Source organism: Acomys russatus, chromosome 12 (assembly GCF_903995435.1).
Source record: "Acomys russatus chromosome 12, mAcoRus1.1, whole genome shotgun sequence".
Taxonomy (NCBI): domain Eukaryota; kingdom Metazoa; phylum Chordata; class Mammalia; order Rodentia; family Muridae; genus Acomys; species Acomys russatus.
The window spans coordinates 31,822,732-31,846,892 of record NC_067148.1 but is presented as its reverse complement, the minus strand read 5'-3'; the positions used below and the strand labels follow the sequence as shown (position 1 = coordinate 31,846,892).

The 24,161-nt window shown below is 38.7% G+C and overlaps 1 protein-coding gene across 14 annotated transcripts in view; it reads right to left on the bottom strand.

Moving 5' to 3' along the window:
• The window catches only part of Ikzf2 (IKAROS family zinc finger 2), a 143,290-nt gene that overhangs the window by 23,541 nt on the left and 95,588 nt on the right, over positions 1 to 24,161 (bottom strand). For 10 of the 14 annotated variants that reach the window (XM_051154142.1, XM_051154140.1, XM_051154144.1 and 7 more), the window contains 2 exons: positions 20,094 to 20,360; positions 12,266 to 12,433 (listed from right to left, as the gene is read on the bottom strand). In XM_051154142.1, coding sequence (XP_051010099.1) covers positions 12,266 to 12,433; positions 20,094 to 20,360 — 435 coding nt within the window. The remainder of the gene's footprint in view (positions 1 to 12,265; positions 12,434 to 20,093; positions 20,361 to 24,161) is intronic. The other 4 variants (XM_051154150.1, XM_051154151.1, XM_051154153.1 and 1 more) reach the window with 2 other exon arrangements.

Sequence of the window (24,161 nt, the reverse complement as noted above, 5' to 3'; positions counted from 1 at the left end):
TTACAGCTTTTGGAGCTTCGCAACATGATATAGTGAAGGGGTTCCAAGTGGGCGTGGCCATCACCCATATCTGCCTTGTCTATTATCCAGGAGTGGATAAAAGGCACGAGCAGCATTCAATTTCACAATAAAGTATATCTAAAGCCTTGTCTGGCATAATGGTTAGCAAACTTGAAGGGTATCAACTGACGCTGGAAAAAAAAAAAGTATAGAATAAATTAGTACTTTCCTTCAGCGGAAGTTTGTTTGTTTTTAGATGAAAGAGTGAGGATCCTCTGCACGCAACACCCAGCAAGCATGAATTCTGTGATTTCCACCATGCTCCCCACACCATAGCCATGACGGATCTCCCACGGGTTAGGTTTGAGAAGGGAAGCTGAGTAATGTATAAACAAAAAACCCCAACAGCCACAGACGCCGACCCGTGCTTTTAAGACCCGGAGTGCAGGCAGCAAAGTACAGAGCACCAAGGGGAATAAGGCACCTGAGACGGCTGTGGAAGCTGCCACTCTCAATGAGCTGGCATGTCGGCTCACAGGAAGGAAGCGTGAGGTGGTCACGCCCAGAACTAGGGAAAGAGATGGAGGTAGCGACTGCTAGGCTCACGACGTAATTGGGTAGGTAGGAAAGGGAAAAGGAACCCGAGGTAGTGAAGAACACGAGAGAGTAGAAAAATAGTATAAAATGAGACGGAACTTTGGGCAGAATTTCCAGTGGCCACATATGGAGTTTGCAATGGGAAGCCATTCAAAGATTTTTTTTTTTATAGAAAGGTGATATAACTTATATTGGATTTTTGCATTATTCTTTTACTTGTTTTCTTGAGGCAAGAACTCATGTAGCCCAGGATGGCCTCAAACTTGCTATGTAAATAAGGATGGCCTTGAACTCCTGGGCCTTTGTACCCCTGGTTTGTAGAGACTGGGATGAAAGGTTAGGGGGATAACACACCCCCTTAAACTCAGTTAATAAATAATGTTCTGGCTATTATGCGAAGAAGAGACTGGAGAGCGGAAGTACATATTCAGACAGCCCGGGCCTCAGGGTTAGGACAGTCCGAATTTGTAGCCTGGCTTTTCATAAGTACATTAGGCTCCTATAAAATGTCTACCTGTTGTTACAGCAGTAGATATTTTACCATATTACAGTGTAATTTGTTTCAAGTACCCTTAGAAAGATAATTTATTCTATTGTGAAATTTATTTTTATTGTCTTTATCTTTATATCTCAATTATTATAGACAATTTTTAAGAGCACAATATAATGCTGTAGTTTTATTAGGCTCATATATATGAATTATTATCTGAAATGCTAGCCAAAATGAAATAAAAGGATACAAAAGGCAGAAGTAGCTCTTTTCATAGTAAAGGAACATATTATATTTAAAAACAGTATATATAATAAGTAATAATACAATGTACAGTCACATTAGGAAAATCTTTCTTTAAACCTGATTTTCCTTTCTGTAAAAGAAAGCCCTTAAAGTGAGATTTTTTCCATAAAATAAGAACTTATTAAACACTGACCAAAACAGGTTCTTTTAATGGGATAGTATCTATAATATTTTAGAAAATAAGGCTCAACTATAGCTCGGGGACCTATTGAACAAAGTCAAGGCTAGGAGTTGAATACCAAGCACAAAAAAGGGAGGGAGGTAAAGAAGAGAGTGAAGCTGGAAAATAGATCTACTCACTTCTGATGTGCATTCATCTTAAACTTTCAAGTAAGAATATTTGTCCAAGCTGGGTGGTGGTGGCGCACACCTTTAATCCCAGCGCTCTGGAGGCAGAGGCAGGTGCATCTCTAAGTTTGAGACTAGCCTGGCCTAAAGAGTGAGTTCCAGGACAGCCAAGGCTACACAGAGAAAACCCATGTCAACAAACAAACAACCAGAATATTTGTCTGAACAAGTAGTTTCATTCTACTGACAGGCTGAAAACTGAATATAACAAAATCTGTTCTTTTGAGATGCCAGGGTTACTATCTCTGAACCCTATGAACATAATATTCATTATCATATTGCACTTTAACACTGACTGTTGATTTATGCCATGGATTAAATGTTAGTTACATTCTAAACATTTACATGTTTAGTGAACACTATGCTGTGTTTTTATTTGCTTGAGTTTTCTCCCAGGATAGAACTGGCTATAGATGAAGAACAGCCATATTGGACGACTATAGTTTAAGTAAGGAACTTAAAGAATGGAGATTAGCTGACAAAAATCAACCAACCAACCAACCTTCCAATCAATCATCTACAACAATCCCCCACGATGGTGCTTCATAATGAATCAAGGCTGGTGTGGAGTCCCTCTATTCTAATCATGCCTGAAGACTCAGTTGCCAGGAAAATGTCAAATGGCAACCAGTTAAGGTTGAAAGAGCCTTTGCCAGCATCCACAGAAGCCCAAAACTGCTAGCAATCCTTGTAATGAGATCAATGTCTGTAGGATATTTAGAAAAATGAGAACATGGTCCATGAGCTCTTCCTGTTTCTTTAGAGCTTGGGGCAAAGAGCAGAGAAAGGAAGGGAGGGAAAGGGTCCAAACACATATAACAAATGTGTTTACTCTGAAATGAAATGAAAATAGCTTCATGAGGTAAAAAATGCACTACAGAAGAAGCTTCTCATCCAAAAATTTTTTTTCTAAAAATGTACAGGAAGTTCAAAGTAGCTCAACCACTTCTACCTGTAAGACAAGCTTGCATGTGCTGATAAATTTATGATTTGTTTTTTATAAAGAAGTATGAGATGAAGTAGGTAGGCAAGTGTCCTGCTTGGTAGACACTGACAGACTGCCTTATCAGCTGCTGTGACTGAAAGTGGCTTTCATCTGGTGGTCACAGCCTTCTGTCAGGGAACAGCAAATTAATCACATCCCCTTCTCCTCAGTGCAGAGTGTTCAGTGGCAGTGGGGTGTCATTATCAGGGCTGGATGGGTGGACTCAGTACTCCACGGTTATGCAAAGTATGTGTGCAACTGATACTGCTTCTGTGATTATCAGTGTAATCCAGTTCTATCAACCACCTCCAGATAGGAAAGGAGGGTGTGAGGGTGGGGAAAATTCACACTGGGAGATAACCTAGAAAACAGGCCAGGTGCTGGTCTAAGATCAGTTTAAAACAGCTCTTTCTCCTGCGATACCTGCAGGATATTTTATACTACATTTAAAATACACAGTCACCATTAGTATGGTTATACGAGATTTAATTTATGAGCTAGCATCACTTAATCTGATGCTAATATCATTGCATTGACTTTCGGATTTGTGCTTTAAAGGAAGAACTCCTTGGGGTTGGAACAGTGACTCAGTTAACACAGTACCCACTGCAGAAGCATTAGGGCCTGAGCTCAGATCCCCAGTACCCATGCAATAAGTTGCATATAGCAGGGTATATCTAGAGCCACAGTGCTGGTGATTGCTTGATGGCAGAGACAAATGGATCTCTGTGACAAGCTACCTCGCTAGTTTAGCCTAATCAGTGACCCGGGGTCACAGTGAGTACTTACATGTACACACACATGCACACGCACAAAAGAGAGAGAGAGAATGAATTATTTTGACATAGTCAACACATTGTTTCAGATGAGATTTATAACTAGAGCAAATGAAATTGTATTTTTAGCAATATAGATAAAGGTTGGCCCTTTCCATCCAAGCCAGATTAATTCTTCTGAGATTTTTGGAATTTTAAGGGGAAAGCTAACTGTTTTTTATTAAATTCTCATAGGGCAAGAAGCCTTTACCTTTAAAATCCCTGTGGATCCCTTTACCTTCTTGATAGAGGAAAATGTGCAAATGTGTTCAAAAGAAGAGCAAGTCATAAGGTTTAACTCCAGAGGGATTTCTCATAATAAAGGTCTAATTACACAATTTTCATGAATTAGATAGTTTGTACAAGGCAAATTAGTTTTTTAACAGTCATTAGGCTTTTTGCTTTTTTTTTTTTTTTTAAATCAACATTGGAACATACATCAGCATCTGATGATGGAACTATTTTTTTTGTGGATAACACATAGGCCTAGAAATTACAAGGACATGAGTAATCAAGACAGTTCTTCTTTGAAGAATTTAAAAATGTACAATAAGGAGAAAGATGTTTTCACAGATGGGCATTTATGTGACACATCTGGTCTTGTTCCCTTTTATAGGACGAAATTGCTTTAAACTGACAATTAGACATAAATAAATTTCTTGAGCTAAAAAATGTCAAATATTGAGAGGTCATAAAGCATTTTTAGAGTGTTTAGAAATAAAGTCAGTATTTATTCAGAACAACACATGCCTTTTTGCCATAAGTCATGTGACTCTAACACTGGAAGGTCCCTCCAATTTTTGTACTCGGAGCGGGATATTATGTGGGTATGCAAGGCAAAGTAGTTTTACACTCTATTTATTTTAAGAAATGTGTACAAGGAGAATTATACGCTAAGTAGTTATTTAAGTGAATGTCAATATTTCACTTAGAACTTAATAGAAAACATTGCTACAGACATGAGTTGATTTTATTATTAAAATGAGGGTCAAAAACCTAAATTAGAGTAATGCCTGCACTGACCTGCTTTTAAATTTCTTACTCACATATATGTTTGAAAAGTAATTCAGTATCTGACCTAATGGCATATTTTGGTTTACATATAGATTTCACTAGACAGTAACTAAACTTCCTTGTGGCATTAGCAGTCTTCTTTTCAAATGCTTTTAAGTGCTTCCATTGTTTGAACAATCTCTCTCATAGTAATCAAAATCCATCACCACTCCATGGCCAAAGGTAATTTTTAAATTTTATTTTATATAAATGAGCATTTTGTCTACACTTCTTATATACACAGTATGCACACTCAGTGCCCGCAAAGAACAGAGTAGAGCTTTGGGTCCCCTAAAAGTGGAGTTATAGACAATTGAGAGTTGCAATGTGGGTGCTGGGAATTGAACTTAGGACCTGTGCAAGAATAGCCAGTGCTCTTAACTGCTGAGCCATCTTTCCAGCTCCAATTTTTTTGATATAGCATAAAATACTAATGACCCTGTGAGGGAATTCTTATTAATTATTTTTTACTTTATGACTTACAAAATGTGTTTTGTAAACACTAAAATATATATGTGCTAATCATTTAAAATCCTTTTTGCATTTTCCTTTCCTTTTCTGTTTGGGGGTATGTGTACAAGAATCTTGAAGTATTAACCATAAAAAAGTATACAATTCTAGATTTTTTAAATGTTGGTTTTAATGTGCATTGCTGCTTTGCCTGCATGTATGTCTGTGTGAGGGTGTCCTGAGCTGCAGAACTGGAGTTACAGACAGGTGTGAGCAGCCATATGGGTGCTGGGAATTGGACATGGGGCCTCTGGAAGAGGGGTCAATGTTCGAACCGCTGAGCCATATCTCCAGCTCCACAATTCTAGCTTTTATGATATTTTGAAAAATAAGAAGTGTGTTAGATATGTTTATTTAATAGGGGATCCAGGGATGAACTGTAATACTGTTTCCATAGAATACTGGCTGTAATAAACAACTAGGAGGACAGAATACACACACACACACACACACACACACACACACACACACACACACACACACATATATCAACATGCTGTTCAATTCAGGGGAAGGGATTATAATCCTTTACTAAACTGACAGTCTAAGCACAAAGGTAATACAAATTGCTTTTGAAGTATAAGCACTGGCTCCCTGACATGACACTGCATCACATAAGTTTTATGCTATTTTATAATATATATTGTATCTAGTGCATATATATAGTATATAAGAATGACTATATGGTAAATCTCAAGATTGCTGGAAAATAAGAATTTAAGTCTGGGCCAGCATTTTGAATTCTTTTTACAACTTCTTACATGATAAATCTGGGACATGTTTTTCAAAGTGTAGCCCACCTCCCAGTGCGCTGAAAACTAGTCAGAGATCTTTAGCTAATATATTATGGATAACACGTCAGTTCTTCATTTTCCTTTTTCTCCTTCATACTCATTTTCTTTTGTTAAAAAGAGATTGTGTGAATGGGTGTTTTTGCCTGCGTGTATGCAGGTGCACCGTGCGAATTCAGTGCCCTCAAAAGCCAGAAGTGAGAGTTCACTACCTGGGACTGAAACTATGGAATTGAACCTGGGTCCTTCAGAAGAGCAACAAGTGCTTTGAACCTCAGCCATCTCTCTAGCCCTTTCTTTCACTCTTTGTTCTGCCATTTGAGTTTCTATGGGAAAGTTGTCCTTCTTAGAAGTAGTTAGCAGGGGGTAGATGAGAAACAGTGTGAGCCTGTGAAAAGTCGGTGAAAACTTCCTATATATCCATTTTAAAAGTTAAAATAAAAAACATTGATAAGCTGGAAAAGCTAAAAAGCAAAGATTGGAGCACCACAGAGTGTTCTTTTAGGTTAGGTCATGGGCTGGAAAGTTAAGGCATCACATTTAGCATCGTGCCTAATAGCAGCCCAGGGAGACTGGTAAGACTTAAGGAAGTAACTGACAAAGTGACATAGTTAATTTGCTGCAACCTCATTCTTAAGCCCAAATGCCTGACACGTCTGTGCCCTGCCTCTTTCCTTTGCCTTTAGTATAACTTGAGAACATTTTATGGGTCATTCCATAGATCACATAGCTGTAAAGGGCACAGACTTTAGAGTTTGACTGCCTTGGCTTGACCCTTCCCACTGCCTCAACTTCCTCCCCTGCTTGATATGAGTAACAGCAACAAGTTCTCTTAGCCGAACCCCTGGCACTGGCCCTCTATCTCTGCAGACACCCTGATGAGTAACCTGAATGTCACTACCTTTGAAAGAGTTAAATATGGGCACTGGGGAAAGAGTTCAATGGATAAAGTCCTTGCTGGGCAAACAGTAAGACTTGAGTCCCTAGAATCCATAAAGACTGGCATGGTTGAGCAAGTTTACAATCCCAATGCTCCTTCAGCGAGAGGCAGGCAGATGACTTGTGAGTCAGCTGGATGGCCTGGCACACGCAGGTGTGAGGAACAGAAGAGAGGCCCTGTCTCAAACAAGGTAGAAGGCGAGGACCAACCCCTGAGGCTCATCTCTGACATGCACGTGCCTGCCATGTCATGAGCACCAGTGCATTCCCGCCCCTGACACCACACATACACACACACACACACACACACACACACACACACACACACACAAAACAAGTTTAGTATGACTGTTGCCAAACCTATCAATGTCAGCTATACCTGTCATTGCAGTCCTGCAGTCCTCATATATTCAATTTCCAGTAACTGAAGAAAGAGAGATTTCTACTAAAATGAATTTCACCACTTTGGAAAGATTCAGTAAAGATGACCTGATAAAAATTACTTTCAACAAATAGAATGGTGGGCAGAGGCAGTCATAAAGATGACTAAAAATATATATATAAAAAAATTGAACAGAGGTCTGATTGTTTCACAAAGGTCTTTAAACTCTTTAAACATTGTAGGTGATGCATTATGGGTGTGGCTTGGGTTAGAAAAATTAAACCTAAGCTCCTCTCTGAAAGGAAACGGCCTGGCTTTATACCTAAACGCACACACAATTTTTATGTTTTATGGCTTTTTCATTAAAAGCATTTTCCCTGTTACTAGGCCAGCTGATATCAATATCTCCTTTTGCTGACGTGAGCAAAAGGGGTTGTAGACAAATAATCTGGAAAGTGCTCAGTACTGTGGTGTGTCCTGAGTGCTCAGGAATGCCAGCTATTTCTTCTAAGTCCTCACTGCTGGGCCAATGCCCATGGTTACCTTGTGTCCTTTAGAGAATGTAAATCCCACACTGAAAGGTAACTAGTTTATATAGTTATCATATGTTGTACATATACATGTATCTATAGTGTTTGCCTTTCTTAAACTGCAATATTTGTGACAAGAATACATAACGTTCACCACCACTAAGCCCCATTGCTGCCGACCACTAACACAAATCAATACAGAAAAGTTCCAAGTCTATAACACAGGAAGCAGATACATGGTACTAATACTGTTAAATACAGTAGAACAATGGACAGTTGTTAGCCAGGGAGGAGGGCAACAAACTTCTTCCTACCAAGAATAGTATTCATAAAAGCAGAAATTAAATGAAAAGTCAGCACGAAGCACTAGCTCTTACATGTTAGTTAGCTTGTGTGGTTTCCACAGCCATTTTCTCAGCTTCTTTGCTCTGTGCCCTTCCTGCAGAAAGCTAGTTTGTATTGTTTCAAAAGGCTCCCTCGTTCTAACTTCTGGTTACTTTTAGTTAAGGTGAGGAACCAGTAGGACACTGGGAGGTAGAGAAGCAGTTTGTATGCACCATGTCACCAGCTGGCAGGGGATGCTTTCCTCCACTCAATTGCAGTGCTCAAGTCCTGCTACTTAATTCCAGTGACTCCTGGGTCCCTGCCCTTCACACTCGTGGCAGGTATAATACTCTGCAGTAGTTAGTTAGTTTCAGTGCCCCAGACTCTTACTAGTTTCCCTTACGTCTAACCACTTTCTTGTAGATGTCTGCCCTTCAATGGTCCCCATTGAGTGTGACATTGGATTAAGTTAGGGTCCTTAAACACAGCAAGAATCGTGCATAGAAAAATAGCCTAAGGCTGTCCAACCAGTCAGAACAGAAAGTTAATTTGTTGCTCAGGCTTGGAAAGAGTTAAAAAAAGAAAAAAAAGCTGGATAACCTCCTTACTGGGTCATTGACTGCTGGTGAGGCTGAGCAAGGTGTTGTCACCGCTGGTAGCGAGGAATGAAGTGTGGCATAGGGTAAGGATTGGGAAAGTATGGCATCTACATGCTAATACAGGTGCAGGACCGGGCAGAGAGAGTAAGGCTTGCCTCGTGAGCAGGAGATTTAATGGCTCTAAGGGACACAGAAAATGAAATGACTAAAGGAAAGCCTTAAGTGCGCAAGTAAAACAATGGTGTCTGATTTAAAGGGCCATTGTTTACCCAAACCTGGAGCAAAAAAGGCTGAAAACCAATCCTAAAGTCAGCCTTGAGGGTCCCTGGAACTCTATTCTTGTATAAATGATCAACACCCAAACTACTAATTCTTAGTCATGGAGAAATGACAGGGAAGAAACAATGTATCTATGGGTGAATTATATACAGGTGTTAGTGAAACTATCAGAAAATGGAGAGAGTGGGAGTAAAAAGGCGAGTTAGACACCTTGCAAACCACCCCAGCAGTGGGCCCATGGGTGAGTGGATACTTAGTCACACCCCAACACTAAAACCAAATGTCATCCACACTAGTCTTTTACCATAGCCACTGCCTTCAGGTGGGGCCCTAATGTAATGGTTTTTGTAAAATAGCTCTTATCAGCAAAGGTAATCAGAAGTGGTGTGCCTTCTTACTGCAGGGCAACCTGCTTTCACACTGTTACCTTGTTAACTCTCTTTTCCTCACAACAAGAGAGTGTGGAGAAATCTTCATCTCTACATATCATCATGAGAGAAGTTACCACTGCACATGACAACGCAGCAGCTTGCACCCACAACGCATCCTAAGATAAACTCTAGAGGACGGTGGATGAACTTCCCCAGAGTCCAAGAACATTCTGCACTGGGAAAATGTTTATAAAGCCAGTGGTCTGGGATGACTGAAATTCATCTTTTATGTCTTGTGACAGAGTTCTGTGCCCTGCAATTTCACGATACTTGGTAGGTGCGGGATTCTGGAAGCAGCCGGGGCCATGTTAGTATACTCTGCTTTGAACATACGCCCCATAAAAACCAGGCTGACAGCTTTGAGAGGAGCCTGGACCAAAAAGGGCCTTGCAATATACCCTCATGATGAAAGCTGCGCTACATACAGCCTTGCCTTTCTAAGATCCAGCACACAACAGTTATTCCTGGAAAAAAAGTCAGGGGTGAGGAGAGGCGCTACCTGCTATGGCTCTCACACAAGGCTCAGGATGCTAACCTCCAATGGCTTTGCCATAAAGTTCTTTCACCAACACGATTCTCCATCTGAAAAGCAGACCTGAATTTGCTAGTAGACGCTAATTATGCTAACTCAAATCACACCCTATGAACTAGGTATTGTCTGATAACTCATATCATAACATAAGAGGGATATAACAGCATTTCACTGTTAGATGAACTTGGGCCAAGTAGTTGGAGAACTGAAAGATGCTTCATGAGCAAGTGGTTTGGGTGTCCATGGTAACTGATTCTACACAATCTGTCCCATTCAACCTACACCAGTCACCTTGTGGTGTGTTATCCATACAGCTAAATAGACAGGAAATGTTTTAAGTCTAGTTTGTAAATGAATTGCATAGCCCTTGGTGTTAGCTATGACAACCGTGTTTTCTGATCCACTTTAGAGCAGCCAGCCTTGACACAGTGGAAAAGAGATTCTTCAGCTGCCTGGATTTCACCAAGTCCTCCTGATTGTATACTGTGTGTGGAAGAAGAGATTGCCTAAGGAAATGACACATGGCATGACCCATATGACCAACAAAATAGAAGACTGATAGAGGTCTAGGGATAGAGGGCTAGGGAGAGTTATGAAGACGTATTCCCTCAGAATTGATATAAAATATGACAATATTCCTTCTTGAAATGAATCCACAATGGAGAAGGACTTTAGTAATTTGGATAAAGTAAAATTTCTTAGGCACATCAGATAAAGTGCTCACCTTACTATCCCAGTGTCTGCTCAAGGGACTCGTGTTCAAACAATATTAGAAGCAAGAGCTGAAGCTATGAGTCTGGTTACATGTACCCCTTATCCCCTGTAACTGATGTAGTGCTACCATTGCTGAGCTGAGAGTTTTTCAGTGCTAAGTCCCTGATTACTGTGATTTCCCTTGTCACACTGCCTTCAACAAGAAATGTTTTTAATGGAAAGAAATACAATAGACTCAAACCTACAGAATCCACCCACATTCCTCATGTTCCATCATCCATAGGCAGCTGGCTAATGGAGTGGTAAAATGTCCTGCCGCTGGAAGGTTTCCTGGATGCTACTATCCAGGCCTGCCTTGGCATGTTCTATGTAGACAGCACATGGCCTAAAGATATCCTCTACACACGAGTCTGAGAACAAAAGGGTTAAGATGCTTACAGTGGATGTATGAAGCCAAGGCAAAAAGATATATTCATGAGGCACATAGTCCTCAGTTCAGTAACAGGAAGCTGAAGAAAATACGTCTGTACCTTAAAAATATCTCTCAACTTATGATATTTCTCATTGTAAAATAGTATCATTGTTAGGGATAACCAGTAGCATAATTTACAAAAATACATGACATATAAGTAAGTGAATTACTTTTCAGTTAGGAAATAAAGTAAAATATGTTCTTAAAATATTTTGTTTTCATACGCACATTAATTTAACTTATATAACTGTCCCAATTTTAACAGTTAATGTCAAAATTGCTTTCTATAATTCATATTTATCTCAAAACCTAAGTTCAGCCTTAAGGATAGCAAGAAAATTTAAAAGTGGCTAATATGTTTCAGCATTTTCTCACATTCTACAGCTCTATGTAATATACTCTGTCGGTGTCCACAAGACTATCAGCTTCTCAGGCATTCATATTAAAACCAAAATTTAACACGTCATTACAGACAAAGCCTATACAACTGCTTGGAAAGTAGTCTATGTTAATTTAAAAATTCTAACTTCTTAGCAATGGCAATTCACACTGAAATCAGGTGAGATTCACTCAGATTTCTGATTATTCTTCCTCATTTAGGTATTGCTATTCTGGTATTTTCTTAGCACATCTAACATTTTGCATCATTAAGTCATTTATGAAGCAGATAAAATGTTCAGATATTTCCCAATGACTACAGTTTTAAAGCTAGCTGAACAAAGCGAGTTAAGTGAAATATAAATTCTCCAACAACCAATATTCTAATGAGTACAAGTACTTTCAAATTAAGATTTTTAGGTTTTGATTTCTCACTGAGCTCTAAGCCTTAGTGCTACTGGGTTGCTTAAGGAGTTCTACATCTTTCAGGTTTTCTGGAAACTTCAGAAATTAAGTGTGACACCTTCACTAGGCTCCAGTAACCCTGTATGAAACATAATTACTGCTTTGATATAAAACTTAAAAATTAAAGAAAATTCATGTTCCATGCCACTCATTAGTGGCAAGTGCCCTTTTCATGTCTGCTGATCTATGACGATCCATGTATAACCTACAAGTGCTACCAATATTAATAGATTCATATGCAAGGTTCTCTATGCCAAGCTTGCCTCTTACTTAAAATAGTGCTATCATACTTTCTGGACTTAAACGTTGACTTGGTGGCACTTACCGGAATGGGTCCTGAGGTGTCCTGTGAGAGCGTCTCTTCTTCTACAAGCATAGCTACAAAAAGGACATTTGAAAGGCTTCTCTCCAGAGTGTAACTTTATATGTCTCAGAAGGTTGCCCTTCTGAGTGAAAGAAGCTCCACACTGGTTACAGTGGAAGGGGCGCTCACCTGCAGACAGAGTGGGAAAGACCACGCAGGTTATTGTAAGGCAATGGTTTGCCATCCACAGTTAGCCACAGACAACTCTCTAGGTTCACAATGATCATCTTCCACCTACGTTAAGCCTTCACTTTCTCTAGAAGATCTCTCTGCTAACACTAACTTATCAAACTCCAGGTCAAGTAGCCATTTCCTCATTTAATATGAACTTGGCAAGAGTCCTGTCATTGACTGAGAGGAGTAATGATAGCATTTAACCGTGGCGGAACAGCTAGCTGTCGCCACTCACCTTCCACATGGCACTTCAGTCTTCAGTCAAGCTCATACGTAGAAGGTATCAATTCAAATTTAGGAATAAAGGATCAGAAGTCAAAAATAGCAAACTATCTGATATTATTGACATTGAGAACTGAACATGGTCAGTGAGAGATCCAAAACAGGCAGACACGACAAATAAACCTTCAAAGAGAATGAGTGAAATCTCCAAATAGAGACCAACTCCTGTTTGTCTCTTGGTCATTAACAATGAAACTTGGTATATCTGAGAGATAATCCAAAGAATATTATCTTCCCATATGTTTTCTGCACATTATTTTTAAAACAACAACAACAACAATACCCATCTGTTTAACAAGAATCTTTTCTCATGTTCCTCTGTTAATGAAACTGTTAAAAATTATATAACCCTGCATTGTCCGTTTTCTCTGTTGCTCTTATCTGGTAGTCACCAAAGTCATCAAAGGTTAAAAAAAAATCCATATAGGCAAGAAGTCAATAAAACTGGCAAGATCACATGGATAACACCATCAAACCATGAGAAAACTCTCCTATTTTTCATCTGCCTAATCCTCTGCACATGGACAAAATAAATCACAAATTGACATAAGTATATGGTAAAAATATCTCATCCTAAAGCTCACAGTTGAGAGAGAAAACAATATTAAACACACCCTTAGAGCTGAAAGGAAACTTTTCTGTTTTTGTTACATGACAGGTACAATTTGCACATTTTCGTAATCTGTACTCTGAATTGCCACGTTCACGTATCATTATATTAATAGTGAAGTAAACCTCAGAATACATCTGTCCCATTATACAATGCAAGCCCAGGCTTTCTCTATTAAGGAAAGCTGGAGGAAACGCAGATAAGCTTTGCTCACTTTCTGGCAGCCACCACTGTATAGTCTGTCATACGGTTTTATTACAAAACCTAAATAATTTAAAACCAGGGAAACATACTGGATTCTAGATCATGTATTCCTTTTGAAAGTAGACGTATCATGGGCTTTTTATTCCTTAAAATATAGGGAGCTGTTAGAGCTAAGTTATGAAAGGTCCGAAAAATGATATTATGCTAACAAGGCATCATATTAAAGTTAGCTTAGACTGACTTTTATTCAATTACTTTGATTTGTTGAAGTCTAAAACACCTCAAAGAAACATTATGACTTAGTTTTGAGATCTAATTCTGGTTGGGAATGGTAGTACATGCCTTTAATCCCAGCACTTGGGAGGCAGAGACAGGGCATCTCCAAGAATTCAAGGCCATTCAGGTCTACATAGTGAGACTCTGTCTCAAAATCTAAATTTGATGAAATGTTCTATTCTGTTTTTTGAGACAGTCTTGCTGTGTAGACCAAGGTGGCCTTGACCTCAAGGTCACCTTGTCTAAGAGTGTCTAAGGGCTTGTGGGTGTGTGCTGCTATGCTGGACTTTTAAACCTACATTTTAAAGATCTTTTAAATTTTTATACATATACACAATGTAGCTTTGCTTCTTTAAATTTTTTTCTCCAAGGAAATAACAGAGTGCAACTTTAAAAATCATAATTATCTACTCTCCACCCTGACATGGAATTTTAATAAAAGGAAAGACAGGGGTACTCCAACAAAGTAGCTTTGTGAAAAGAGGAAATGGCGTATATAAATTGTACTTTTCACTTCAACTGTTCGGCTTTACTCTTGGCCTCTTAAGCTTTCCCTAGGAAAGTGACAAATTGGCACACAATAACTTTAAAAACAAATTAAATTAATAGGTCTGTTGAAGAAAAAATGAAATCATGTTTGCTTTTTCAACAAGCTGATTTAGTCTTTAAACCATTTATAACTTTTGAACTGATAGTTTTAACCCCTACATTAGTTAATTCAGAATTTAAAACAATGCTAGTCTGAAGAGGAAATAACACTACTAACGGGATTCCCCCTTCATAAAATATTTTTAAAACTAAATTGTCACCAAGCTAATCAAGTTTCATGAGACTAACAATAACTTAGTGTTAATAGTTTAAAATACTTCAGATATCTTTGGAGCTTTTTACTAAGAAAACCTCAGAGAGGGTGTGACAATGAAAGGGACTCTATGTACACCTGGGAATGTGGCTTTGTTGCTGACCATATAAGGTGACAACTAGTCTACAGGCATGCAATGTAAAGAACAAGGCAAGATGCTTAAACTGATAGCAGATGCTTTCTGATAGCAGAAAGGCTCTAACAACAAGGGACTCCAATTTATTTTATTTTATGTATTTTTAGTTTAGTTGGGTTTTTTTTGTTTTTGTTTTTGTTTTTTGTGAGACAGGGTTTCTCTATGTAGCCTTGGCTGTCCTGGACTCACTCTGTAGAGCAGGCCGGCCTCACAGTGATCTACCTGCCTCTGCCTCCCAAGTGCAGGGATTAAAGGCGTGTGCCACCACTGCCCACCAGGTACTCCAATTTCAACGAGATAAATCTTTGAGAAATACTGATGTGAATTACTATTAAATTTCCATCAACGTTTTTCACTCATTAGCTATCAGTTCCAGCCTTTACTCCATTTACTATGAAATCCGTCTAACTACGCTTACTGCATCAACTGTCATGAACTAACTAGCATTCTGACAACACGGTTGTGTCACTACATTCAGCACTGAAGTTACAATTAGAGGTAACTCTCCATAGTGCTACTGCTGGACAAGAGGGTGAGCCAGATTAACCTTTTCTTTTTATACATAATTAAATTTTAGGAATGCTCCTATATTATGTGTGTGTGTGTGTACGTGTGTGTGTGTGTGTGTGTGTGTGTGTGTGCGTGCGTCTGTTTATGTATATGTATGTATTCATAACTAGTTAAGAAAAAAATTAAAAAATAAATCAACTCAGTTTTCAAAATTATGTAAAATATTAGCAATCCTGATGTTCAGTGTTGTTAGGTATTTCCCAACCTAGACATTGTGGAAATACAGATATGATTATCTTGAATTTAGATTTTAAAAATTACCTACCTTTTCTCTATATAAATGCAAAGCAATCGTATACTGTAATGAAGACTTTAAACAAGGCTTCTAGATTATTTTAATTTGTTCTTTAAATCAAATGGAGGTGGCTCTTTGAGTCAGTTTTTATAGAATGTACTATGTTCTTCATATACAAGTGGAAACAAATGTTTTAAAATCCCCACAGATTCCTTGCTTACATTACTAATACTTTAGAGTGATCCACTTAAAAAACAAATAGGTCATTGTATTTGTGACACTGGGAACAGTGGTGGGTACAGAAGACTGGACTAACAATCAAGAGAATTGACTGAGATGTGGTCACGGTATTCATCATGACCTCCCTGAAACTGACTGTTGGTTTTATTTGTTTCCTGGTTTTTGGATACAAGGTCTTAAGAGTGCTCAGGCTGGCCTTGAGCTTGTTCTGTAACAGAGGCTGGCCTCAAGTTCCTGGTCTTTTTTGCTTCTGCTTCCAGGGATTACAGGTGTATTCCATCATGCTTAGCTGGCATTGCTGTTTAAATGCCTGTCCGCCAATTTACTGGTCACCTGACTTAGTTTATGCATCATTTTTATTGTGGAGAAATGGCATTTCAATCATTTATATAATTTCATAATCACATTTAAAGTGTGTTTAGGCATTCAAATGAGATGCAAACGAACAGAAACCAGTTTGCTTTTGTGACTCAAAGGCAAGACCTGTGTTCTGGTGTTGGGTTGGAAAACCAGCAACAAACATTAGAGAGCCCTGAAACAAAGAATGGCTAGGAAAATTCTGTAGCTTACAAAATGGGATGCTGAGTGCTTCGTCACAAGACAGAGAGGAGCAAATGAAGGGAGCCTCTATATTTATAATTTTCTCATAGCTTCATGTTCACATGGGAATTGAGTTACTACCCCTATTTTTCCCCTGGACCCTATATTCCCAATGAAGAATGCCTGGTGTATCTGATGAAAATATTACCTGATTGTTTAATAAAGTAGCAATGGCAAAGAGGTAACAGCAAGCCATTAAGAGACACTGGGATTGGCACTTCAGTAGAGTACAAAAGAGAAGGAGGAAAGGTGCATTAATTAGATCTGATACCCCCATGTAATTGGAACAAACTGGGTAGTTTCATACTTCCTTACTCACCGTCAATGGGATATTAGATAATTTATGAGCTAAAAACACTCGAAACATGTTCCCCATGGGCCTCACAAAGGATGTAAGACAGCAGTTTTTTTGTGTGTGTTTGTTTTTTCTTAACCAGTGGGAAGCTGTAGAATGAGGACAGCACTTCCCATTACATAGAAAACACTTGGTTAACGACTAGGTTGCGATGATGCCTTCTGTGGTGGCTTTGGATAGGAATGGCCCCTATAGACTCATGTGTTAGGATGCTTGACCCATAGTCAGGGGCACTAGTGGCACGTTGGGGCCTGGCTGAAGGAAGTGTGTCACTACGGGGGGGGGGGTGGGCTTTGCGCTCTCAGATGTTCAAGCTAGGCCTAGTGTCTAGCTTGTCTCCTTCTGCTGCCTTCTACCAAGATGGAGAACTCGCAGCTCCTTCTCCAGATCATGTCTGCCTGCATACTGCTATGTTTCCTGCCACAGATAACAAACTAAACCTCTGAGGCTGTAAGCCAGACCCAATGACATGTTTTCCTTTATAAGAGTTGCCATGGTCACAACGCCCTAAGACACCTTCCTGTATCTAGACTAAAAAAACACAAATAAGCCTATTATCAAACAGTATTACAATGGAATTGAGAATATAACAATCTGCTGGAACCAACTAAGTCACCAAAAACTTAAGTCACCAAAATAGTTAAGACCTATTTTAAGAGGCCACATTTAACAGAATGCCACAGTATTAACCTAAGCTTCTCTATGAATATTCATTGGCATTAAGAAAGTCTCCCAGATCTGAAAAAGGAATTCTAGGTTTCTAAATAGTTCAGTAAGGCAAAGGAGTTTGTGCTGTTGAATGAGCATTAAACAGTTGCTTAGGTTTCTCCTCCTGGTCCTCACTAGTGAGTCTCTCATTCTGGGACCAGTGAGAATCTGTGTAACGATGTGTAAATAAGCCTTAGACCAATTACATCATTTCCAGCATTTAAGTAATTCCATTCCACTTTTGTAGCAAATATGAAGTGGAAAGAGGAGTGGGAGTTGAATGATTTTATTTAAAAATCAGTGCATTTTACAACACATAAAGTAAATTGCAAATGAAACCTAAGACTTCAAGAAGGGTTTTGTGTGTGTGTGTGTGTGTATGTGTGTGTGTGTGTGTGTGTGTGTGTGTGTGTGTGTGTGTGTGTGTGTGTTCTTTGAATTTTCTTAACTAAGGGCATAAAAGATTTATTAACAATCTTCCCAAACTAGCATTTAGTATGAACTTCAGTCTTAAAATTATCAGTAAATAAAATAAAATTCAACTGCAAAGTAATTTAACTGTTTTAATATTACAAAGGAAAACTACTTGTTTGAATGCTGTTTTATGATCGTCAGTACACTTACTCTAGCATAATAAACGCCGCTTTGTAAACTCCTTTTCGAAGCCAGTATTATTTCATGGGCATGGAATAAGAGTAGAATAACTTTATAGTCTTCTTGTTCTCTTTTTTTCTTACTGAATAGATACCAAACATTGACACCTTAACTTTTCCCAAGACATTTAAAATATTAAAGAAAAAATTAATCTGTGACATATTTTTAAACATGACATTCTTTAAAAAGAATGTTCATAACAAAACAAAAATACTAATTGTTCTGGTTAGAAAACCGCATAGATGGGAAAGCGGATGATACGGTTACATTCATCTGAATGTGAAAATTCTACTGTAATTTAAAAAATATCAGCCTTAGCTTATAGTCATACTTTGTAATAATAAGCTGTTCTACAGTAACAGTCCAAGGGTGTGTATCCAAACTAAATTAATCTGGGAATTAGAGTGCCATGGGACCAGCCTAGCTGGGGACTTTTTCTAGGGAAGCGATACATGGCAGACCACTTGAATTTCTCATGTTATGAGAGGTCCAAACTAAAAGTTATTTAAGGTATAACTACAGCACATGTTTTAGGATAAAATTTTTAAGTTGATTATTTAGAAGTCAAATTTTAAAATAAAAGTAGTTCATGTGATTTCTCATTATTTCAAAAGAACATTAAATTTTAAAACAGGAAATATTAATTTTTAATATTTCGCTAGAGAATACTATCATATTTTACTAAAAGATACATTCATTTAACTTTCTTCTTTCTGTTTTCAAAAGGGTCTCACTAGGAAGCCCTGGCTAGCCTGGAACTCATTCTGGAGACCTGGCTGGTCTTGAATTCACAGAGATCCCTCTGTCTCTGCCTCCGAAGTGCTGGGGCTAAAGATATGTACCACCACATCTGGATTGAAAATGTTTGTTGTTGTTTGGTTTGGGGAAAGTCTCATGTAGCTCAGGCTGGCCTTAAACTTTATGTAAATTAGCATGATGTTGAACTTTTGACTGACCTGCCTCCACTTGCCAAGCACTGGGGGTTATAGGTGTGTCCCATGATGTCCTGCTAAACACACACACACACACACACACACACACACACACACACACACACACACACACACAATTTCATATTGTTGCTTTTACCCACTCTTTCCTTCCATTACCCTCTTCATTCTCTCTTTCTTTGCTCCATCATTTTATCAAAAGCTTTGAGTGAATTAAATACACTCTCCCCTTCTCACTTGCCCTGTCTTTTTTATGAAACACTTATTATGTTCCCGTGCCTAAAAGCATACATTAAATCACACACGAGATTTTTCCTCACCTAACTCCACGTTTCTATCTTTACACCTGAGTCTCCCTTTGACATGTTTAACACTACCCATGTTTTCCAGACTTAAATCTAAAAGTTATAAGAAGATGATGTCATCCTTGAACGAGAGATAGAGCCTGCCTACTACAGAGATTTTGGTAGGCAAAGACTGACCAGAAATAGTATTTCAAGCAGTTAACTAAAGTGAAAATGGTCCATCCCTATATAAATGTGAAAGTGCTGTTCCATGGTAGAAGACCCTAGGAAGCAAACTATGGCAACCTGCCCATGGGTATGGTAAAGTACATATACAAATATAAGCAGCTTAAACTACTCTATTAAATTCTCCTATACTTTTTGAACCCTTATCATATTATGGCTATATTAAGAACTGTGGGGACTGAATCCCAAACTTCTTTTCTGACATGCTATTCAGATTTGAAGGCTGGAAGTCAAGACCCAGGCTACTTTCTGCTCCCCAGCAATCCAATGCTAACTAGCAGGATTCTGAAAAGGTAACTTCACACATTGCCACCCCTGAATAAAAAGGAAAGAGAATAGATTTCAGGTAATATCAACATCAGACGCCGCAGGCAGTCATCAGGTGATGTGTTTAGCTGCTTACCAGTGTGACTCCTTTTATGTACCATAAGCACATTGGGCCCAATGCAAACCATGCCACAGACGTCACATTTCAGTTTACCATTCGGAAGCCGGATTCCTCCCTCGCCTTGGAGATCCTGGACTTTCCTGTTGTCGGCCACCTCGCTGCCCTCAATTAGGGGTTCTTCTAGGCTGCTCCCCTCGTCATGGCCCCTGATCTCGTCTTCACGGCTGAGGGGTTTCCTGTCACACTCTTCATCGCTCTGCATTTCTAGCTTTACGGAATTTGCTGTAAATTTAAAAGGAATTGTTATGCGCTGGAACCTCCGTTTCTTTCCTGCCCACTGTCACTCTGTGGAGCAGATGGAAGTGATACGCTAAGTCAACCCGTGCTGTGTTCAATGCTCTTCTAGCGAGTGAGCCTTTGGTAGACAGCAGACAGCTCAGGGGCACCCCGGGTGCACAAAAGACCCTTCATTTCGGCACACACTCATTTATTTCATCCAGTTATGTTGCTTTTGTGCAAGTTATCAACTAATTCTTGCACTTTTTAAAGTTTGTCACTGAGGTTGCTAAGAATGAAAAGCATGTGTGGAAGACAGGAGGTTAAGTATTGCTTAACCCACTAAGCCATGCCTCATCTTAATTTAACAATCATATTTATTTCCCATTCCCTGCTTCACATCAGAGTACTTGTGTCAACCTGCTTCTGCACAGGGCAAGAGAAACAACTCAAGATCTTAATCCCACGAATGCCTGTCACATATGAAGGCACACTGTCAAGGCAAATGTCCCCAAGTCAGACTAAACACAAACATTCAGTAGAGAGCTGTATCAATGTGAGGCAAAGTGCACATGCCTTGGCGTCTTAAATTACCCCGCTTTTTGTTTCCTAAGGTACAACAAAAATAGTTCTGTGTGGAACATGCGCGGTTGTAAACCAAAGTGCTCTAGCCCTGATCTCTACAAAGCAATGAGCACCTAATGACAGGAATGGCATAGCAAGCATGTCCACACTTGCCACTGTGAAGAAATGTAACGCCTTCTGTTTGCTGTGTTTGGATCATCCCACAGAAAAGTTGGAATTCTGTTAGCACAGCCCTCAGTCTAAATGGATGAGTCTTTCTGCAAAGCAGAGGCAAGCTTTAAGCTACATCGGGCTTTTGTAGCCTGATCTTTAAAGTGTCTTAAGGATCCACACCAACACTATTAGACATAACAAATTAGTTGGTTACTACCTGCATGAGTTCATAAGTATGCTCTTTTTACCACGGTCATTTTCCTGGAGAAGTTAGGTATGCTGTGACTCACCTCCAGTGCTTACTGGGACAGGGAGCCATCAAAACGGCTACCCCTGTCCGTCTCTGTAGAGCTCTCTGATAGGAGGCAGTGTGCCACAGACTGCCAGCAGTACAATTCTAGACTAATTACTTAACCTATGAATCTTGCATCATGCGTTTGAAAAGTGGCGATGACTTCAAATTGCTGCATAAGGCTCGGGCAGAACAGTTTAATAAGAATGAAGATGCATTCTTAAATTGCTAAGCATCTTAGAGAACATGCCATTTCTCCCTGTCCCCCACAGAATGGAGATGGTAACGCCCCCACTTCTCAGGGTTGATCTGAGCATAACCTCAGCGAACAGGCTTCTCTCTTTTATATTTAGGCTATCGAGTGCTACAATTACTTTGTAAGAGTTTCCTGAAGATCAATTAACTCATGTAATGTAAACTGCTTCTATAATCCACAACAGAACAGCCATCCTTACCGAATCTAGCAATTTAGAAAGGAGATGGAGCCTGCTGGGTTTTGAGGGGAGAAGAGACTGTATCAAAACTGTATCCCCAGCATGCCCACAGACCTCATGACACGTAGGGGATGGTCGAGCAGCATTCACTCACTTGGCTTATGTGTTTTATTCCTCCAATCCTGCCTTATGTTATAAATTCCATGCCATTGTAAAGAAAGATGAAACAATATAAAGGGTCAAATGTTAACATTATGTCATTCTCAGCCAATGCTCAAAATCCCTCAGTCTCTGTCTTAAAATGAAATGCGACCGTGAAGTTCACATCTAGAAGTCTATCTGAATCCATTTAAAATGTAGAATAAATTATATATCCAGACTTTCCTCAGTGGAGATTTATGATCACTCATTCTTTTTTGCTATTATATATATAAATGTCCACACAGAATGATCAGTGTGATAGGTCCTGCAGTTTTACATACATTTAAAATTATGAGAGTTCACTGTTATAAATGGAAATGCCTTTTCTTTTTCTGAAAACTGTTCATCAACACTATTGGCCCATTTTTTTCCCTATCAGGTTGTCAAATTTTTCTCATTGAGTTTTAAATTTTTTAGTCTAAAAAAAAAAAAAAAACACAATTTTTTCCAGTATCTAAAATGATTTTAGGGCTAGTGTGACAGCGCAAGCCGGATACTCTACAACCAACAACATGACACAGGTTGTAGCCAACAGGGGAGCATGTTGGAAATATTTTACAGAACTACTTCTGTTTAGACTTCAGATCTCTTCCCAAGCTACCTCGTCATGTATATGTGACTATTCCAAATATGAAAAAAAAAATAACTTACTAGGAACACTTATACCCAGCACTTCCTTGAGGCCAATTCCCCCTGTTACCCAGGAACCTAGCTTTGCGATGCTGATGTATTTTGCAAATACTTCGGCTTACCAGTTGACTCAGGAATTAGTGTTTGACAAGCAGAGTTTAATCAGCATGAAGCTTGCTCATGAACTCAAGAAATATATACCCGCATGTGCAGATTTTTAGCATAGAAGTATAGACTTCTCAAATATCAAGTAGGACAGAATTACACAAAATATGGCTTGATTTTAAACATAATGTTATCTTTCTCCTTAGTGAGAGGACATTAAGATGAGGACATCTAAAACCAGCAATGGATAAAATGCCTTAAAAAGTACTGTTAGATTAAAATATGCCCATCAGGATCTGTTCTCCCTAGGAGAGTACACTGGATAGAAACACTGGGGAAATGTTTATTCTGCTGAAACTGACAGGGGAAAAATGATAAAAACTACAGTAGTGTTTTCTGTGCTGATGCTAGAAGAAACATTGCTTATGATGTGTAAATTCATGTCCCATCACTGTCCTCAGAATGATACTTAGGAGAATGTAACACATTTCAATATACATGCCATAGACTAAACATCACCAAAATGGTAGCCCATATTAAAAAAAAAAAAACACCTACTAATAACACATTTCTAAAGTCTATGTCTAAAGATAGGATGAAAGTCTAAGTTAAAGAAGTTGCAAAGTAAATAAAACGGCCTTTAACTAACTACTAAACATAAGACCTTTGCTCCAAATAACTATGGTGTGATTTATTTTTAGTATAAGATGTTTCTAATTATGACAGAGCACCTCTAATGTTTTAAGTATTTAGTGATAAAAATTCAAGTGTTAGGGGAAAAGTATCAACTAAAATTTTTACACTAATAAAGAGTTGACTATCACCATTTGAATCAAAATATGACCCTAATACAACTATCAATCACTAAATATAATGTTAAGAGCAGTTTAGTTTTCATGTTTTTGAAATTGGACTTTTGATCTTCACTACATGGACTTATTTTTATAATGTAGTCTAGGAAGATGTCTTATAAACAGGTTAACTTCACTCTATATAAGTCTGAAGCTAATTTAATTGTATGTCTCATGTGTTCTTTCAAACTGTGTAAATAAAGTCTATAACAGAGCTCTTTTGGAAAATATAACTTCTTGGTTATTTATCTATTAGCTTCTTTAGTAAGCACACTGGGTATCTACACTCAGAAGCTTCACCATACTGGGCTACCTACACTCAGAAATTTCACCATATTGGCCTATTTACACTCAAAGCTTCACTATACTAGGCTATGTACATTCAAAGTTTCACCATACTACGTTATTTACACTCAGAAGTTTCATCATCACTGTGCCTAGAGATGTTACAGGGAGTAGAGAGCCACACTACACTTGCCTTTCCTTCATCAGTGAGGCACTGATTGAACATATATGGGCAAACAGATAGAGACTATTGTAAAACACACACACACAC